The 20,195-nt window shown below is 43.0% G+C and overlaps 1 protein-coding gene across 1 annotated transcript in view; it reads left to right on the top strand.

Moving 5' to 3' along the window:
- kif28 (kinesin family member 28) overlaps nucleotides 1-20,195 on the top strand; it is a 47,780-nt gene extending 27,585 nt beyond the window's left edge. The window contains exons 12-23 of the mRNA XM_067988440.1: nucleotides 60-120; nucleotides 383-506; nucleotides 1,942-2,086; nucleotides 3,048-3,166; nucleotides 5,408-5,515; nucleotides 7,327-7,601; nucleotides 8,554-8,688; nucleotides 11,346-11,512; nucleotides 13,169-13,368; nucleotides 14,466-14,610; nucleotides 16,608-16,780; nucleotides 20,017-20,195. Coding sequence (XP_067844541.1) covers nucleotides 60-120; nucleotides 383-506; nucleotides 1,942-2,086; nucleotides 3,048-3,166; nucleotides 5,408-5,515; nucleotides 7,327-7,601; nucleotides 8,554-8,688; nucleotides 11,346-11,512; nucleotides 13,169-13,368; nucleotides 14,466-14,610; nucleotides 16,608-16,780; nucleotides 20,017-20,184 — 1,820 coding nt within the window. The 3' untranslated portion in view covers nucleotides 20,185-20,195. The remainder of the gene's footprint in view (nucleotides 1-59; nucleotides 121-382; nucleotides 507-1,941; nucleotides 2,087-3,047; nucleotides 3,167-5,407; nucleotides 5,516-7,326; nucleotides 7,602-8,553; nucleotides 8,689-11,345; nucleotides 11,513-13,168; nucleotides 13,369-14,465; nucleotides 14,611-16,607; nucleotides 16,781-20,016) is intronic.

Raw genomic sequence — 20,195 nt, 5'->3', positions numbered from 1 at the left:
TGCCTTCATTGATATGTCAAATGTGGTGAATATTTTAGAATGTGTGTGTTTTGTTTCAGGAGAGTCTGTCGTGGGACAATCCGCAAGTTTCCCACAGGCCATTGTTATTAAAGGTTTGGGGTATGTGGAAACCTCACAGAATTTTTAAAAATACATGCAGGCTGTGGGATATTCAACTGGAAATTTCAACAAAGTTATGTGTGATTACAATATGGGTATTAGTTTATTGGAAGTTGCAATATATGGCCTCCTTCCGTGCTGTACAGTTCTATAGTCCTGTGGTCTGTTAAACTGTAATATAGTAGCATATAAATCTTGAAGTCTTTATTCCTTGAATAAACGTGGCTGACTTTACACACTGAATGTTATTTCTCTTCTATAGTATCATTGATAAACATGCCACCATCACATACCGAGACAACAAAGTAATTCTGGAGCCACATGGACAAGCCAAGGTGACTTTAAACGGGGTCCTCGTTCTTACTAAAGTTCAGCTTAGACATTTGGTAAGTCTGTTGCTCTTTTTTTTAAAAAAATGTAGCTCTTCATGCGGACTGATGTGTTACATTCTGAAGGGAGTCTACAGGAAGTGCTTTCTGTTGAAAGTACTTCGCCAGTATTTATGTTAAAATGTATTGTAAAAATATTTGTTACCCTTCTTCTAAATTGAGTGAGTCGACCATTTCAAATAAAAGCTTAAAAAGAAGAAAAAAGGCAAATTCCCTGCTCAGCAAAGATACACCATTTCCGGAGACTTCTGCCATTTCAGGCCTCCTTTCACTCCTGGGACCTGGGTTCAAAATCAGCCCAGACTGAAAGGATGATAGGTTTCTTTGACTGTTGGCTGCATGGGTCCTACGTAAAATGTATGTTGGCCTCGCTCAACCCAGTTCTTATAGGCACGAGCTCTCAGTATAACTAGGCACTAATTGCATTAAATTGACAAGAAGGGACACAAGAATGGCCATTGTGAGAAAGAGAAATGTCACAGCGAAGTACAAGGTAATCCACTGAAATTAAGGCAAATGTTGGAGAATAGCCGGAGTTTATCTGCATTTAAATGTGGTATACCTGACCTTGGGAGTGCTTGATATTAGCCCTAGGAAAAAGCTACATTCTCAGCGAGCATGGAAATGTTTAAATTAAATAATTTTAGTGTATTCTTTAATAAATAGGAATCAAAAGCTTGAGACCGAGAATTGCAGAGCCAGAATGTTGCTGTGGCATGGATGTATCAAAGAGAGGTTAAATTAATATTGGCCCCTTCAGCAACATCAAAGCCAGTCCAGCTGTCAAACATCAGTTCCAGTACTATGGGAGGAATATAATTAATCCATGGTTAGGGCAAGTGTTTAGTTACAGCAATGGATTTGTTATCACTCAAATGTACTCACAAACTGACAATTTCACAGGCTTTGGGATTTCTTATACAAAATTACAGTACTCAGGTGGAAAATTGAACAGAGTTGCCAACTCTGGTTGGACATATTCCTGGAGGTTCCATCGCGTGACCTTCCGCCTCCCCCACCTGGTCAAAGAGCCTTTTTCCCCCATCTCCAATATTTTTGTAACTAATAAACGAAAGTGTTCAAAGAAAATGAGGAAAAAAACATTTTTTTAACGCCCCAATGATTTTTTCTCCCAAGTTGCTCGTAGCAGTGTCCAGGAGATTAATCTTGAATTCCTGGAGACTCCAGGGCAATCCTGGAGGGTTGGCGACCCTATATGTATGGTAAGTGTATAAATTCAAGGGATTTGTGATGTGATGTTCCGCCAAATCACTTGCCCTATCCATGTCGAGTGTACACGTACAGGATTTTCTGCACAGTACCAGACAGTGGTGAATTGTTGGATTTTGCTCAGAGTATTTTTATGTTATCAGAAAACATTTACAATTAAGGAATGGCAAGTCGTTTTAATTTTTGTAATTGTGTGCCTCAGGACCGAATTATTCTGGGATCCAACAGTACTTACCTTTATGTGGGAAATCCGTGCGAGCGCAACAGTGAGGACTTGAGCAGATACGACTATGATTTCTTCCAGTCAGAGCTGGCAGCAGTAGAAGGTTTTGACAGAGATGCTCTTGGTAAACAATAAAGGGAGAAATATATGTCTATTCATCTTTGTTAAATTAGAGTCTAATATGTGGCAACTTCATATGGTACTGGACTAGTAACCCAAAAGTCATGAGTTCAAATCCCACCATGGCAAGTTGTGAAACTGAATTCAATAAATCTGGTAATTTGTGGGCTAGCACCAGTAAAATGATCATTGAATGTTGGATTGCCATAAAAATCTAACCAATTCACTAATGTTCCTCAGGGATGGGAACCTCCCACACCTACCTGATTTGGCCTACACATGACTCCAGTCCCAAACTATGTGGCTGACTCTTAATGCCCTCTGAAGTGGCCTCTTAGTTGTAAAGACAATCACTACTAGCTCAAGACACTTTCTCAGGTAATTGAGGATGTGTAATAAACGCAGCCCTGGTCACAGTCACCCACCCACGAGCAAATAAAAGAAAATGAAAGCAGCCAAGTGCTGACGGCATTGAGTGAAGTACATTCCTTTTTTAAAAAAATGTCATGAAATCTCGGATTAAAAATAACATGAAGTGTTGATGTTGGTGGTTGTGCAGAAACTTCAGATCTTGAATTCCTGGAGACTCCAGGGCAATCCTGGAGAGTTGGCAACCCTATATGTAAGGTAAGTGTATAAATTCAAGGGATTTGTCATGTGATGTTCTGCCAAATCACTTGCCCTATCCATGTAAACATCAGTAACTGTACGGTAATTCCTGATCATTTTCTAATACATTTAGTACAAACTGTGATGGAAATGTGGCCCTTGACTAAAAGTTAGTGGATAACACTGAATTAGACATTTACATTTCCTTGTGGTAGCACTGTGGTCATAGATTGTTTTTTGTGGGTACATAAGTCATTGATTTAGGGCTGGTGAAAGTGACTCCTGGCCACCAGTAAGAAGATTATTAGAAAAGGAGTGTTGCGGCTTTAATGACTTTCTGATCATCTGTTGACCAGGTCCTGCATGTAGGAATAACAGGAAAGTAGACCCAAGTGTGCTTGCTGTGTTTCATGATTACATCAGGGTGAAGCCTATGGTGGCGGAAGCAAACCAGATCAGCGAAGAGTTAAATAAGGTAATCTCTCCATTTCTCTCCCTTGCAGGTACCCCATCATCCTCCTCCAGGCAGGCAAGCAGTGCCTCACACATCACTGCAAAACTAGAAGAAAGAACTTACATTTGCTTGCAACACCTTTCACGTCCTCAGGACGTCCCAATGCACTTGACAACCAATGGCTTACGTTTGACGTGCAGTCACTGTTGTTTTGAAGGCAGACTCGTAGCAACCAATTTCCACATCGCAAGGCCCCACAAGCAGCAAATCAATGAATGATCATCTGTTTTTGATGGTGTTGCTCAAGGGAGGAATATTGTCCAGGCCACCGGGATAATTGCCTGCTCTTCTTCTATTAGTACCAAGGGATCTTTTATGTCCACCTGACCAGGCAGGTGGCATCTCAGTTTAATGTCTCATTCAAAAGACGGCATCTCCAACAATGAAGCGCTCCCTCAGTATTGCATTGAAGTGACAGCTGAGGTTATGTGCTCAAGTTCACAGTTGGGTGTGAAGCCATGATCTTCTGACTCAGATGCAAGAGTGATACCAACTGAGTCAAATTGATACATAATAGTGGGAATTTTAACTCCCTCCACCTGGCGGAAACCGGGCGTTATGGGGGTTAAAATCGTTCTTTTTGCTTAAAGGTTGGGTCCCCTGTAGTTGAGTGCCTTTGCTCACTGTTTCTTTCTTCTTAAAGATGTACTTAAATAGAGCAGGGGAGAGCGGCATTGGGAAAAGGGGACCAGGTACACGAGAACATAACAAAGAATGTGCAGTTAAATTGATTGGGCACGTAACAGGAGATGGTTGCCAGATTTCCATGCCCCCCACTTTGTAATTTAACTAACCGATATTGGCACCTGCCCAAACCCAGTGAGCTCCCTCTGGACGCCCATTTGGGGGCGGGCAGCTTACCGGCTCCATTTAAATGAGGTCTGGCCATTACCATGGACCTGAGCTCCTGTTGCATCTCATCGACAGTTTGCCTGCACGGTTCTGTTAAAATTCCCCTGAGTGTGTTTCTAGATTGTTTTCCAAATTAAAGCGATTACAGACAATGGAAAAGAACATAGAAAATAAAAGACACAGCTTTTGCAGGCATTAACACATGTCTGGTCTCTGTACATGGTGTTCACATGGGTATTTACAGGATTTACTTACATGGTAGTTTGAGAATTTGAATTCAGTTTAAGAAGTCTGGAAATAAAAAGCTGGCTGTCAATAAAAGTGACCATGAATCTGTCGGATTGTCATAAAAACCCAGCTGGTTCACTAATGTCTTTTAGGGAAGGAAACTTGCCATCCTGGTCTGGCCTATATGTGACTCAAATCCCACACCAATGTGGCTGAGTCTTAACTGCCTTCTGAAATGGTCTAGCAGTTATATGTATGTATCGTTCGCAACCTTGGTGTCCTATTTGACCCTGAGGCTAGCTTCCGACCACATATCTGCTCCATCACCAAGACTGCCTACATCCACCACCGTAACACTGCCAGTCTCCACCCCTGCCTCAGCTCATCTGCTGAAACCCTCATCCATGCCTGTGTTGCTTCCAATGCTCTCCAGGCCTGCGTCCCAACATCCACCTTCCATAAATTTGAGCCCATCCAAAACTCTGCTGCCCATATCTTAACTCGCACCAAGTCCCGTTCACCCATCACCCCTGTGCTCACTGACCTACATTGGCTCCCAGTCCGGGAACGCCTCAATTTTAAAATTCTCATCCTTGTTTTCAAATCCCTCCATGGCCTCGCCCCTCCCTATCTCTGTAACCTCCTCCAGCCCTACAATCCTCCGAGATCTCTACGCTCCTCCAATTCTTGCCTCTTGCGCATCCCCGATTTTAATTGCACCACCATTGGCGGCCGTGCCTTCAGCTGCCTAGGCCCTAAGCTCTGGAATTCCCTCCCTAAACCTCTTCCCCCTCTCTACCTCTCCTCCTTTAAGATGGTCCTTAAAACCTACCTCATTGACCAAGCTTTTGATCACCTGTCCTAATATCTCCTTATGTGGATCGGTGTCAACTTTTGTTTGATAACGTTCCTGTGAAGTGCCTTGGGACGTTTTACTACATTAAAGGCGCTTTATAAATGCAAGTTGTTGTTATTGTATAAGAATGGGCAATAAATCTTGGCCTTGCTAGAGATGCTCACATCCCGAGAAACAATTTTTTAAAAAGTTAGTCTTGGAGTTTTTGAAAAGTTTGAGTGTTTTTTTCTAATGTTTTAACAACTATTTTAATTTTACAACAACAGGATCTCAAGTTTGAATTGGAAGTGAAGAACTTGGCATTAACAGACTCCAGGGGCCAAGACCTGGCAAAGGAGGTGTTGGTGAAGGTGACAAACAAAGTGAGTCAAAAGGTAGGAAGGAATGCATTCATGTCTTTGGCACCAGTTATGTCGCATTATAAGAAAATAATTCTGTCTATGTCCTTTTCCTCTTTTTTCCCCACCTCTCCCAATTTTAAAACATGTCTTTCCTCCTTGGGAACCACTGGATATTAAAGGGATTCAGGTACTTTGTAGGTAAGGTTAAAGAAAGATTAAATTGGAAAAGGCAGTGGCAGAAATTACCCCAAAAGAGAATTCTGAAATAAGTTCCCAGTGCAGTCAATATGATCAAAGTTTCCTCTCTTATGTCTGGCTGCAAGGGTCAAATGAGTTTGAGTAGTTCCCAGTACACCGCACAGAAATGCTTCAATGTGATACAAATCTGGGGTAAAATTTGGACTAAAACAGTCATTCGGAGTGAAAATCAGGTGCAAATCTTCACTGAGTTACTTCTGTGGATCTTCTAGCGACTAGGCAAGAGAAGCATAGCCAGAAACCTGCAAGCAGATTACTCATCATCACAAGATAAGTGATTTTTGGACTGCACCAAATATCCGTCTGTGTGAGCTACCATCCCTTTAAGCAAATTCTCACTCGTTACAAAGTGCGACCTTATATGCGCAATATCTGGTGTTGCAGCGTTGCCCAGGTTTGAACAGAGCACCCTTGTTACTGTAATGTGCTCACTGGAAATTACACATACTCTCGTGTTCTTCAGTTATCAGAAGAATAATCACTATATCAGATCATGTGGCTCTAACCCATGAACAAATCTAAAAATTAACAGTAGCAAAAAAAAAATCAACAGGGTAGATTTGATTACGTTATATTTAATGTACAGCTCCTCAGTACACACAATAATAAAAGGCAGGATATTTCACTAATTCTCCTAATAACCCTGAACCTGGACCAGCTTTCCAAACGTAACAATTTACGTGAGTTTGAATCCTTCACAGGAATAAACTGTCTGGGCAAGGAGCTGTCAGTGCTTCCCTTAGAGAATCAAATCAAAAAATATCTTTCACGACTAAACAAAGTTGTCAGTCATAGTGGGGTTCAAAGATATAAGGCTGGCATCCCAGATCCTGCCTCCAGCCATCCAGGAGCTTTGATCTCAGAGTTGCTCCCTTTGGGTAATTTTCAGCAGACACTCTTGAAGAGAACTACAGGTGAATTTTCATATTGCAAAGCAGGCAAACAAGGTCACAAATAAAATATTAGCCTCTGTCTATTGCAGCAGACTGTAGTTGATTTGATATTAGAGATAAATGAATTGGCTTAATGAATGTTCAGATTCTAGACCCTGTGTGATATTTTTTAAGAGAATCTATCTTAGCCTCAGAAATACCATAAAGAAACCAGAGGCAACAATACTCCATTTTTGTTATGTTAGGTTTGGATAATGAAGCTCTTGTGGTCGATTTGATCTCAGTCTTTCAAGACACCAATCCTACTGTCTTCCCATTACAGCTTTAACCACCACCTGATTCAACATCTCATCTGAAGTGCAGCACCTCCGACAATGCAGGGCTCCCTCAAAACTGCATTAGAGTGTCAGCTCAGATCAGGTGCTCAGCCCTGGTGTTGGGTTCGCCCATCCACTCTCTTGGATGCAGGAGGTGTGTGTGTGTGTGTGTGCTGAGGGGAGGAGGGAGCCAGCAAAGGGAGAAAGAAGAATATGTGCTCACATGGGAAGGTACAAATCCTTAAAGAAAAGCTGTATAATATGAAGAATGTACCTCCTTGACTCTTTTTCACACTCACCGTTTGTACAAAGGAGCTTCCGAAGATTAGAGCAGAGAATTAGAAGGTCTGATCCAAGTGATTCTCCTTTATAACAGGTGTGGCTATGGTCAAGGGCCAAGTTTGTGAACAGGAAGTTCATCATGGAAGACATGTATCAGCATTTTGTCGATGGGGAGAACATTTCTGTGGACAGAGAGAGTGATCCGTTCTGGGACCCCGTTGAGGCAGTACATTTAGGTACCGCGTATATCTGGCTTCAGTCTCTTAACTACTGTATTGTACTGGAGGAACATGTGGAGTTTCACAATTCCCAGGGCAAAGAAGAGGCCATTTTACAGATGAAGCTGGTACCGTGCACCCCAACTGGACAGTAAGTTTCAGAATGGACCTTTAGTTTGTTTTTTCTTTTCAAAATGTCATCTAGAACCAAAATATATTGGAAAAGTTGCACTGATATTTTGCACATCCACTTTGAGTGTGTCTGGAGGGCCATACCAATGAGGCTGAAGTGAAAGGCTATAAGATAGCCAACAATAAAATAACTCCATTACAGTATATATATATATATATATATACCACAGAACCTAAGAGATTTATAGCACAAAATGAGGCTTTTCGTCCCATCGTGGCTGTGCCGGCTCTTTGGTAGAGCAATTCAAAATTAATCCCACTGCTCCGCTCTCTTCCCATAGCCCTGTATCTCACTCTACGTCAAATATTTATCCACTTTTCCCTTGAAAGAACGACTTCTGCCTCCCTGTGGCAAAGCATTCCATGCTCCAACAACCCTCTGCAGGTGTAGATCATATTGGACCAAAATTAAAACAACTAAGAGGCATACTGATGTTATAGGCCAGTTACACTACACATTTTGTATTGATGCAAAGTAGCCTCAGCTTTGTATCAACATGAAATGCCTAATACAACTCAAATATGAAGTTGCTTGAATTGAATTTAAGAAAATGGTGAGATCACCTTGAGTTAGCCTCACTCGCGCTGCCTACAGTATAACTACAACCGGACCAGAGTAATCTTTTTTTTAAAAATTCCTTAGCGATCCCAAACTTAATTTTGAACCTTTTTAATGTTAAAGATGAGTTTATTGTCCCAATAACTTTTCAATATTAAGATGGAATCAACATTTTGAATGCGTAGCACTGCACTGTGCCTGGCCAGAGTGCATTGTGAAGCTAGTGGTATAACTCAGGTCTGGCCGCTCTACATTGCTGTGAGCAGATACCTATCGCTAACTGGTAGCTGTAGTATAGCGGTGCCCTTATTAAATGTGTTTTTAGAATATTAATTTTGTACTTTTTCTCCAGACCTCTGAGAGAAGATGAGATCCTCATCGATCCCACAGAGTTGGTGGGCCAGAGGCTGGATTTTCAAGTTCAAATCACTCAGTGCCTGGGAATCAAATGGTTGAAACAGAACAGCAAGCGAGGAATTCAGATTCGGTGAGAATCTCCTTTATTAGCACCTTCACTGCACCCTCTCTGATGTCAGGATGTCCATACTGGGGTATTGTGACCAGAACTGTACATAGTACTCCAGATGGGGCTGAACCAGTGCCTTGTACGAAGTGATTATGACTTCCTGAGACACGTTATATCCATTACTTGGTTATGCACGTTACTTGGATATGTACTTGAAGTGCCATAACCTACAGGGCTATGGACCAAGTGCTGGAAAGTGGGATTAGGCTGGATAGCTCTTTCTCAGCCAGCACAGACACGATGGGCTGAATGGCCTCCTTCTGTGCCGTAAATTTCTATGATTCTCTGATCCCTCTGACCATATCACAGCCAAAAATGTAGGCAGGACATAAGGGTTCACTGGCTGCTACGAGGTCTAGGAGAGTGATCTGGATGCATTTCCTCCCATTCTCCCTCCTTCCGTTGCGGAAGTGTCTCCCCTCCACTCAGCAATGACCCTTGCCCTCTGGCCTAGAAGATCCCCTATTCCGATGATGAGTCCCACCTGAAACATTAAACTATCTTTTGCTCTTAGCTGCTGAGCGACCGGCATTTTCAATTTCTGTTTCAAATTTCCACCATTTGTAGTTTCTGCTGGGAAGATCCCATGTTCAATCACTGATCTACGATGAGTTGGTTGATCTCAGACAATGAGCCAGTGGGAGTGGCACAATTGGCCTCAGTGCTCCAGGCTAAGAAGGGAAACTAAACAGCTAGGGTTTCTGTTCCTGATTGCTTTCCATTGATCCCCTGCTGGAAAGTGCATATGAGGACATGAAATGTGGGCAGATTGAAATTCCACTGTGATGCCCTCTACGGTAGCATTTTAAAAAATTCATTCTCAGGATGGTAGGCGTTGCTGGCAAGGCCGGCATTTATTGCCTATCACTAGTTGCCTTGAGAAGGTGGTGATGGGCCTTCTTCTTGAACCGCTACAATGTAGTGGTTTGATACAACTGAGTGGCTTGCTAGGCCACTTCAAAGGTCAGTTAAGAATCAACCATGTAGGTGTGGGACTGGAGTCACATATAGGCTAGACTGGGTAAGGACAGCAGGTTTCCTTCCCTAATGGACATTAGTGAATCAGTTGGGTTTTTACGACAATTCCACAGCTTCATGGTCACTTTTACTGATACAACTTTCAATTTTTTTAAACTGAATTCAAATTCTCAAACATCACTTTGGATTTGAATTCATGTTCTCTGGATTATTAGTCCAGGCCTCTGGAATACTACTTCAAGTGACATAACCAGGACACCACCGTGTCCCTCATAATAGTCTGACACTCACTGTAAAGGCTCATACCATAAATAGTAGCTATTTGAGTGAGGTACTGCAGGACTACTGGCACCCATGGGAAAAATTGTAATCAGTGTTAGAAATGCTGGAGACAGAAGCTTAGTGTCATTGTCTCTGTGCAGGGAATGAAAGTTCTAGATGCAGATTCTTTCGCTTCTAGATTTATTGGTGGAAATGGCACTCACAGACAACACACGATAATGTGAAGTCTACAGGCAAACTCATGTTACAGTTCCTGAACTCATAGTAGGGTGGCCAACTCTCAATCTTCCCAACTTTGCATTACAATGGTATGGTCACTATACCCTCAGCTACAGGCCATTACATTCTACACTGTCCATGACCTTTACCCTTAGTTTTCATTATCTTCCAGTAGCTCAGCATTCCAGAGACTTGCTGTCTCAACAGTAGGGGTCCATGGCCTTCGCTCATACGCTGCCTGGCTAATTACATCTAGGGAAATGGTTGAAAGCATCTCCTTATCTACCAGAAGGTCAGAATTACACAAAGAACAAACTATCTTTGACACCAGCTTGTACCACCCACGAAGGGACTGTGAGGTTCTCAGCTGATCTGGAAATGCTCCAGATACAACAACAATAACTTGCATTTCTATAGCACCTTTAATATAGTAAAATGTCCCAAGGTGCTATAGAAATGCAAGTTATTGTTGTTATCAAACAACATTATCAAACAAAATTTGACACCGAGCCACATAAGGAGATATTAGGTCAGATGACCAAAAGCTTGGCCAAAGAGGTAGGTTTTAAGGAGGAGAGAGGTAGAGAGGTTTTGGGAGGGAATTCCAAAGCTTGGATACTGCCTGTTTCAGCAGTTTTCTGAAGACATTGTCTTTTAATCACAAAATGGAGTCCTCAGCGCAAGATGGAACCTGAATGCCACCTCACTTAATATAGAATAAAATAATATAGCTTCTCTAACTAAATATAGCTTCTCTGACAATCAGTATGAAATTAGAAGTGTAACTGAATGGGTAGAAGTGTTACAACAAAGAGGCCTATGGGATAACTGTGCAGAATAAGCTCGGGCTGTAATAAATGATCCTGTACTGAACGAGTTTGACCATAATTCTGAAACTCTTTCTCGTGTAACATGGGCACCAAAGACTTTATCTGAGAGTAACCTTTATCCTAACTGTACGCTGCCACACTGTTTAAAAATGAAGTCTGTTGTATGATTACTGAAATATTCTGTTACTGGCAGTGCCAGTTTCTAAACATATTTTCACAGTTGATGCACCAGTGTCTGTGAAAAATACAACTGAAGAACTTGTAGCCCAAGGGAATGAAAAATACTTAACTGTGTGTTAATCCCTTCAGGTATCATGTATTGAACCATCCGCATCCTTTCCACACAAAGCCCGTCTGGAACGCTGTAAATGCAAGAATAGATCAAGTAACGCAGTTCACCGTCACAAGTGTGTCACAGGAGTTACTGAACTATCTACAAAACCATGCCCTGGTTCTGGACCTTTGGGGTCTACAAGGTAATAATAAAGAACCTGCACATATTTGACACACTTATATCATAGGAGAAAGGGAAGACTGAGGGAGGGGAGTCATTGCACAGTTTGACGTCCTGGGAACGAACTAGTTAAAATCGGAAACCTCGCCCCTCAGAATGCTGGTCTTGGGTCAAGAGCAATGAATCGAACAAAAGCACTAACATTCTTCGTTGTAATGTAGGATTGAAGGGTTAATCCATAGGAAATTGTGGGAAATCGCTTCCTATGGATGGGTAGACTCAATAAGGCAGATATCCCACTTATTTGCATCTTGCTAAAAAGGCTTCCACAGTATTGACAGTACAAGTCACACCATGGTACTGCTGTATCCCGTCCCTCCCTGCCCGCCCAGAGTTACATTCATCTCCTTCCTACACAGATCAGTCTGAGCCCAGATAGGACAGTCCGATTTGGCCAAATGGTCAGTATAACTGACCGGTCAGTATACCGGAAGGTAGGAATCGGCAGTGCGTTCTGTACTGCTGAACTCTCTCCGCGTTCACCGGCACGTCAAACAGCTGGTTAAGCAGCTGCAAAAATAATTGCAGATGTTGGAAATCAGAAACAAAAACAGAAAATGCCAGAAACAGCATTAATTAGCGGCTCAGCCCCTCTGGCAACTAGAGCGTTAGCTTAACTGTAATACAGTGCTTCAGTGTCAGGGAACAGGAGGAAGTGGGTTTGTACCTGCGACTCCTCACACACCAAGTTTCCAATCTCGGCCAAAACCAACTACTAAGGTGCCCACTTAATCAGGAATCCAAAACCAATGATCGAGGTTCAACATCAGCAGTGGCTGAAGCAGGTGATCCTATCAACCCTTTTCAATTGGTGTATGGTGCCCCTGCCCAGGGAGAGTTAAAAAGAGATGGAGAATTAAAATTACAACTTCAAAAAGTGGAGGGAAGATTCATTTGGGGAATAAAACAGTGGAACTTTTCCAATAGTGAAGACTCGGGTGGGGGGGGAGGGCTGTGTTCGAACATTGGGGTAGATTTTCTCTGAGTGCGCCCACTAGTTACCTGATAGTTCTGATGGGAGGCCAGGTCTATTTTTTGAGGGCCTGGCCTCGTTAGCGTGGGGCCGGCAGGCTGCGGGCGGAAAATAAGCCTCCCGGGAGAGCCCGCCGGCTCCGGCCTGCTGTAGTATCGGGCTTCCCAGCCTGCCTCTTGGCCCGGAAATAGGTAGGCCGTGAGGACTGTTGTGTTATACCGAGCTACGAACATTCGGTCAGGTGCGAGACTCAGTCGTCCCACTTTACAGGAGTGAAGGGTTAGTTCGTAGGAAATTGATGTGGGAGAAAGGTAGGTCACGGTGGGAGGAAGGAGACCCAGTGTGACAGCGGCCCCCAGGTTATTCTAAAATTAAAACTTACCCTTTGGGTTCCCCTTCGGCTGGATCGCTAGCTGATTATGGGCGGAGTGAACCCGACGCACTCTCCACAAAGTACTGTCCTAAAATGGCAATCGGGGTCTTATATAGGTCTTAACCTGTTTAAGTTTGTTACAGAGTAATTTCAAAACACACAGGTGCATATAGTTGAACAACACTGGCGACCACCTTCCCCTTGCTAGGCCTATCCATTTAATTCGGCAAAATAATTCAACAGTTTGTTTTTTCTTTTATTGTTAACTCCAGTGCAGTATGGTCAGCATTTTGATAGACTGCAAATGAGTGTCAATAACGTAATGCTGATCTGTACCCTGAGATTTTTTTTCTCATGTTACAAAGAGGGTTGCGCAGAGATGGGATCCTCTTCGGGTGATGTTGAGGTCACTGACGAAGGCAGCATCATTATTGACTATCTGAGACCACGACTGCCCAGCAGCGGTAGTGTGGTAAGTACACCTTACTTGCTCCATATCTTTTTGCTAAGGTACATATCCCTGTTGCAATGTGACTGAAGCTGACCACATAACTCATGAACAAAAGGTTAGAAAGTGGCCTCATAAGTGGCTGGTGGGAGGGAAAAGAACTTTGTACTGAAGTATTGAGCATTCTATTTATCAGGGTTCAAGCATAGTTACTTTATAAGGTTTTTAAACTCAGAAAACTAGAGTAGCTCATGACCCTATGTCACTTAAGGGAAGCATTGTGCGAAAGCAGCAAATAAACGTGGAAAGTGCTTCCACTGTTGTCAACCCAGAGGATGGTGTTAAATACCAGTAGTGTCTTCACCACTGTAACTGCCACCATTTTACTCCAGCAGTTGCTGTTATTTGAAGTGTTTCTATTCCTCGGCACACTTTAAATCTGCTTGTGATGCAGCGTCATCCAACACGATGTCCTCGCTCAAAGCAACGGCGTTTGAAATCTGGAGAAAATGTATATTAAGCGGACTGTATCTTGTATTAATTCTTTATCCCCATTAAAGGAATTTTCAAGATTGCAGTCGAGGGTCGTCCAAGGAATATGCATCCATTGTCCCTACTGCCCCCTTGTTCTAGACACTCCCACCAGAGGAAATAGTTTCACTCTATCTACCCTAACAAATCCTTTTATCATCTTAAACAGATAGGAAAATGCTTTGTAGCCAAGTAGCAACTGTAGGTAGAAGAGCCCATCTTGGAACCAAAGCAGCTACTTGTTTGACTTTGGTGGTGTTTCTAAATGCTGGCCCACACATAATGGTACAGCTTAGAAATGATTTTCTAGTGCTTTGTACAATTAAAACTCAACAACATTGTAATTCGATTAAATTGATCTGTTGTTGCCAAACATCCAAAAAAAAGACGGTTTGGATCTCCGTATTTTATTTTTGACAATCTACACATTTTATTAAAATTACGAAAAGAATTGCTGTCTGACCAGATTATGTTTGTAACATGCATTACTTTGTGTGGGGTGCAGGACACTTAATAAAGGTTGGAAAACTAATACAAATATAGTACATTCTGTGCAACATTTCATGATCAAGTTTCTTGTCCAATTGCAGGAGATGGGCGATGACCAGCTCTCTGGACTTTACATCAAGTTATCGAAATTGGAGCAAGAGATTGAACTTCTGAGAGATGTCAACAGAACCTTAAGAAAAGATAATGTCACCCTAAAGGGCATCTTAAGGAAAACGATGAGCGATGGTATGAAGAACACTCCAGGTGTATTGTGGTGCCTGCTGCAAATTAGCTCAGGCTGAAGAGCAGACACTCCCCCTGTATTGATATTCCATTCACCACAATGTACATCACCAAGCATAAGATCAAGACCTGCCTAACATAAACCATGGTGACTAAAATCCAATTTCGCAGTTTCCTTCTCATACACAATAATCTGCAGGAACATATGAACTGAATTATGCCATTCAGCCTCTCAAGCCTATTCAGCCATTCTATTAGATCATGGCTGATCTGTGCCTCATCTCCATTCATCTGCCTTTGTTCCATAACCCTTAATACCCTTACCCAACAAAAGTCTATCGATCTCAGTCTTGAAAATTTCAATTGACCCAGCAGCCATTTGGGGGGACTGGGTTCCTGATTTCCACTGTGTGGACAAAATTGCTGCCTGATTTCACTCCTAAATGGCCGAGCTCTAAATTTAGACTGTGCCCTCTTGTTCTGGATTTCCCCCATCAGAGGGAATAGTTCTCCGCATCTACCCTATTGAATCACTATCATTTTAAACACGCCGATTAGATCACCCCTCAAGTTTCTAAACTCAAGGGAATACAAGCCAAGTTTGTGCAATCTGTCCTCACAATTTAACCCTTTAAGCCATGGTCTAATTCTGATGAATCTGCAATGTACCCTTTCCAAGGCCAATATATCTTTCCTGAGGTGCGATGCCCAAAACTGAACGCAGCACTCCAGATGGGGTGTGACCAAGGCTCTGTACAACAGAAGAATCACTTCCTCACTTTTGAATTCCAACCAAACAAACCAAAGTCTAGCATCTTTCCATAAGGGAGAGAAAAAGAATCCAATGGATTCATTCCCAGCACCTTTAAACCATAGAACTTCACACTTTTTCCTCCCACAATCCAGAGGCCCATAAAATACAAGCTTGGTAATTGGTAATCACTACTTAATAATTTACATTACATTATTTCCTACCTTTTCCACCAAGATAAGTAAAGATCCAAGTGGCCATTTTACTCATGAAGCTCGCCCTGCCATAGAAACTTTGGTATCCAATGCTTGGCCCTTCACCTCGGTTTTTCAATAAGAAATAAACCTGTCACGGTCGGTAGCCACTAATGGTCAACTTCATTGCTGGTCTCATGAGACCAAGGCATTTGTTCACCCACCCTCTCAGCTTCAGGACATGACCTGGCAAGAGCTGCACAGAGGACGAAAAGAAGAGATATTTTTGGCCTTGGCAACAAAAAGTTAATGAGTCGGGGGAAAAAAAACATACACCCTTAAGACGGTGGGGGCAATTTTGGTGCATGTGCGAATAATTGGGCGGGTGGTGACCATCCAGAGGAGTCAGCATGGGACCCATTTGATTTTCACAGTGGGACCTTATTATAGTGCAGGTGGCAAACTGCCAGTGCGAATCACGCTCCGCAAAAGGCAGCTGGCTAATTTGGAGCAGGAGATCGGGCGGGTTGTAAAGGGTCTACAGCCGGCAGCTTGAAGGGGAGGTGTGTTTAGCGTCAAAAGAAATAAAAAATGCAAGTACTGAGGAGCAGCAGGCAACAAGGGGTACAGGACCTGCAGCAGCAACTGCGTAACATTGCACAGGCGTTTAGGTACAAAACCCACACACGGCCGCCAGAAAAATGTCTCCAAAAGCCCCATCCAGCATCACCTGATTGCAGCTTAATTACCGCCCCCTAACTCGCACTGTGCATGGTTGGTACTCTCATTCTTGTCCCTTGACCCTCCCCCACTTGCATATATGTATGAAGCTTCCACCTGTTTCCGACGGGAGCTTCAGCCGCTAGAATGAAGGTTCGCCCAGAAAATTGGGATGGACATCAACGCAGCAGTAAGTTGGCGCGACCACCCGCTGCTTGATTTTGACTGCGCTACTTACTGTCCCTTTTCTAAGTGCAAACGGAGCAGTAGTGGCATGAAAATCGTGCCCCCTCCCCAGGGGTCTTACTTCTTGGTCTCATTTTGTTTTTCTCTAGCCTCAAGGCCTGATGAGAAGTCCTCCCACCAAACAAACATACAAGACTTTGGCTGCAGGGGTACACCCAAGGCCAGCTATGAAGTTGAATTTGCTAAGGCTCTTAAAACATTTTACCAAAGGATGAACAGGGTGCAAAGCCAACTCCTGGGATTGAGACGGCATCGACCACCGGTATGTTTTGGTGCAATGTTCAATTCTTAAACCTATCTGGCTGCATCAACTGAAGCAGAGTGTAAATGAGAGGTGGGTGGTGCAGGACATTTTGATTCACCATTGTCCTTTTGCTCAGTGACACAGTGCGAGTGTTTGCGGCTGGCTGCCAAGCCCAATGTTGCAAGTTCCCGATCTTAGCTGTGCTGTGGTGGGAGGTGATAAGCAGACATCAAGCACCTCCCTACAGGAGGCACATGGCACTAGCACTGGGACAACTATTGGAGGCCTGCTCAAGAATGCCATTGGCAGAGAGCGAGGAGAACAGTCCACTTGGCCAGATAATTGTGTCTGGAACAGGGAGACCAAAACAACAGGGACATTTTTTGTTAAAAAAAGGGCAAATAATCTTGGATATTTATTTAGACCTAAAGAGGGTGTGGAGGAGGGGAGGGGAGGGACGGAGGGGTGAGAGAGAGAGAGGAAAGAGTTCCTGGGGCCAATAATCTCCAGCTCTTCCAGCACATTCCTGTTGTAAGTCTGTTGGGATTGCATCAGAAGGGCCACAAATTTAGGCCGAGACCTAGATATGCAGGGTCCTAGCCTTATTCCGGAGATTCTGCAGGGTTTTCACCTGCCCCAAAGGAGGCCGGCAGCACAAGAGGGGGTGGGGACTCCACAACATTGGGAGTCTCTGAAAGACTTAGCAGATCCTCGACAGCCAGTACGCCAAGTGAAACCAGGATTATGGGGACCAACTGGGGGTTTAGGGCTGGATTGCGAACCACCCCCCTCCAAGTCTGAGGGGTGATTTTTTTTTAAAAAAAGCTCCCATACAAAGAAGGCTGAGAAGACTCTTGTCTCTTCTTTCTGGAGATGGGGGGGGGGGGGGGGGGGGGAAATGAACCAAGCAACCCCCCCCCATTGGACCCAACAACTCTCACTGCAGTATGTAGCCTCTGGGAGTAAGTGAGCACCCTAGACGTACCCCTAGTGTTGTAGGCACCTGCCATTCGCATGGTAATTAAGGGTCTTCCCCCTGAACCCGCAATATTTGGCCTGAGTGGTATAGCTCCTAGGCTGACACATTCTGACACTTGTGTTGGGCACAGCTGCCACAGAGTATTGCCCCCACCCCCTATAATTTGCTATTTGTAGTGTGATCACAAATGCCTCATGTTTAAATTTTGCTATGAACAAGTCAAAGATCACCTCACAGTTTATCACCTTACAGTTCCCAATTTTGAGCAATTTTAAAAGTTAAGGCACCATGCTGATTTGGTAAATTTTACATCCAAAACAAATCCCCAACCGCTGGAAGCCAGCTTAAAATCATCAGAAAAAAATTCAAAGACAACAAAAGGCCATTTGGCAAATTGGCACTCGCCTCTCATAGTCCAACTTGTCCTACCAGCATCTAACTGCATTTTGAACACTCCTAATTCCATGTGTTTTTTTCCTCTTTTCCAGTCAAGTGAATAATTCCTTTTTCCATGTTAAAATTTAATATTTTGCTCTCCCATTACTTTGGGGGCCGATTTTCACTGCTCCCGCCAGGCAGGAAATGGACAGGAGCAAGTTTTCCGCCTTGCCTGATTTACCTTTCCATTGAAGTCAATTGACCCCGCCTGGCTGGAGCAGTGAAAATTGTTCCCCTTTGTCTCCCTCCCTACTGCCCCAGGCTCCCATTTACTTCCTTTGTTGCTATTGAAAGGTATGAAACTTAAAAAATGATGGGGAGTAAAGGGAGTGCTTCCCTTTGTTTCCATAGCAACATTGGTAACAATATTAGCATTTGTTCACCACAGTTCTTTCCAAAACCTACCCTAAAAATGTTGTATTACTTTTATCATAATCACTACAGCCATAGGAACAACAACTTGCATTTATAGGAGTGCCTTTAACGTAGTGAAACGTCCCAAGGCACATCACCAATTGTTGCGGGAGTGGAAGTGCGTTTTTCCAACATCCCTTCTGCATGGTAGCTTCATCATCACTAAATTCTCACTACCTGCCAATAATACCTCTCAATCTTTGTCCAATATTTCTTTGGATAAATACATCCCCTTTCCACTTGGGATCATTGCACTGCTCTCCACAGCACCCTCTCCAGTGCTTATCCCCTTTGAAGCATTGTTGCTCAAATTTGTACATAGTTCTCCACATGTGGCCTGACCTAATACACTGTGAAGCCTCATTGTATAGCCTTCGTAGATTTAACTGATCATAGACTTCTGTCTATGCATCCCAACATTTTATTTGGTTCTCCACATCATGTCATTCCCAGCTCTGTTTGGGGGACTCCCTTTGCTAATTCTATTCCCTTTATTGTACACTTTGTCACTAATGCACCATTTTGTAAAACAATGCTTTGGAGCAACTTTTAAAATGTTAAATCACCAAGAAAAAAAAAATTTCAGGAAGACTCCATTTTAATTTTCTGATGGAGGACAGAAGCCATGTTAATGGAAATGCTAGTATTCAAGTCAGTGATTTCAGATACATCCTGCTCCTGATCACTATCCATTGACCACTGCTGGAATGTACAGCTATCAAGTGAGGGCAGCATTAAGCTCAGCTGTACTGCACTAATGGTCAATTACTGTCCAGGGTCACACCTGTAGAATGGCTTTAGTGAAGGGTTGTCTGGCATGCAAAGAACTGTGCCCACACAGGAGTTAGTGTCTAAAGGCAATGAGTACGGGAAATTGGGATGGAGAAATCAAAGATTACAAGGTGATGGGTTGCCAACTCTCCAGGATTGTCCCGGAGGCTCCAGGAATTATAATCTCCTTGACAGTGCTGCGAGAAAAAACATTGGGGCATTACATTTTTTTTCCCATTTGCTTTGAACACTTTTATTTACTAGTTATAAAAATATTAGGGGGTGGGGTAGGGGTAGGCTGTTCGACTGGGTGAGACAGGAGGTCGTATAATGAAACCACCAGGAATACGTCCAACCAGAGTTGGCAACCCTACTGATGGGGTAATAACCTTTAACTAGATTGCTGAGCATTGGCATTTCTCAGTTTGTAAATCATTTATAAGTTAAAGATCTTAATGTTGTAATTACTACAAAGAATGCATTAATTGTAGCTGAACAAACATGGGGTACTCCTACCAGCAATTAACATTTATTAAGGAATTCATTATTTAAGCTTAGCTTGAGCTGTGGACAATATTATCATGTCAAAGTGCATGTATTTTTCCATATCTGCAACAATTCCAGTTCAAAGATTTTAACACATATGTTGCAGGATGATGATGATGTTGAAGTACTGCGAATATACCTAGGCAAGCAAACTCAGGTGATAAAAGATTTTGGAGATAGTCTTGAATCATGCATTAACAGCCTGAAGAATGACGTCAGCCTCATTGTTAAGAAAAAGAAGGAGCACACACTGTGGGACTCTGAGACTAAGTGAATCCAGGACCT

This window comes from Heptranchias perlo, chromosome 8 (assembly GCF_035084215.1).
Source record: "Heptranchias perlo isolate sHepPer1 chromosome 8, sHepPer1.hap1, whole genome shotgun sequence".
NCBI classification, from domain to species: domain Eukaryota; kingdom Metazoa; phylum Chordata; class Chondrichthyes; order Hexanchiformes; family Hexanchidae; genus Heptranchias; species Heptranchias perlo.
The sequence above is the reverse complement of the archived record's forward strand: the minus strand, read 5'-3'. Positions and strand labels throughout refer to the sequence as shown.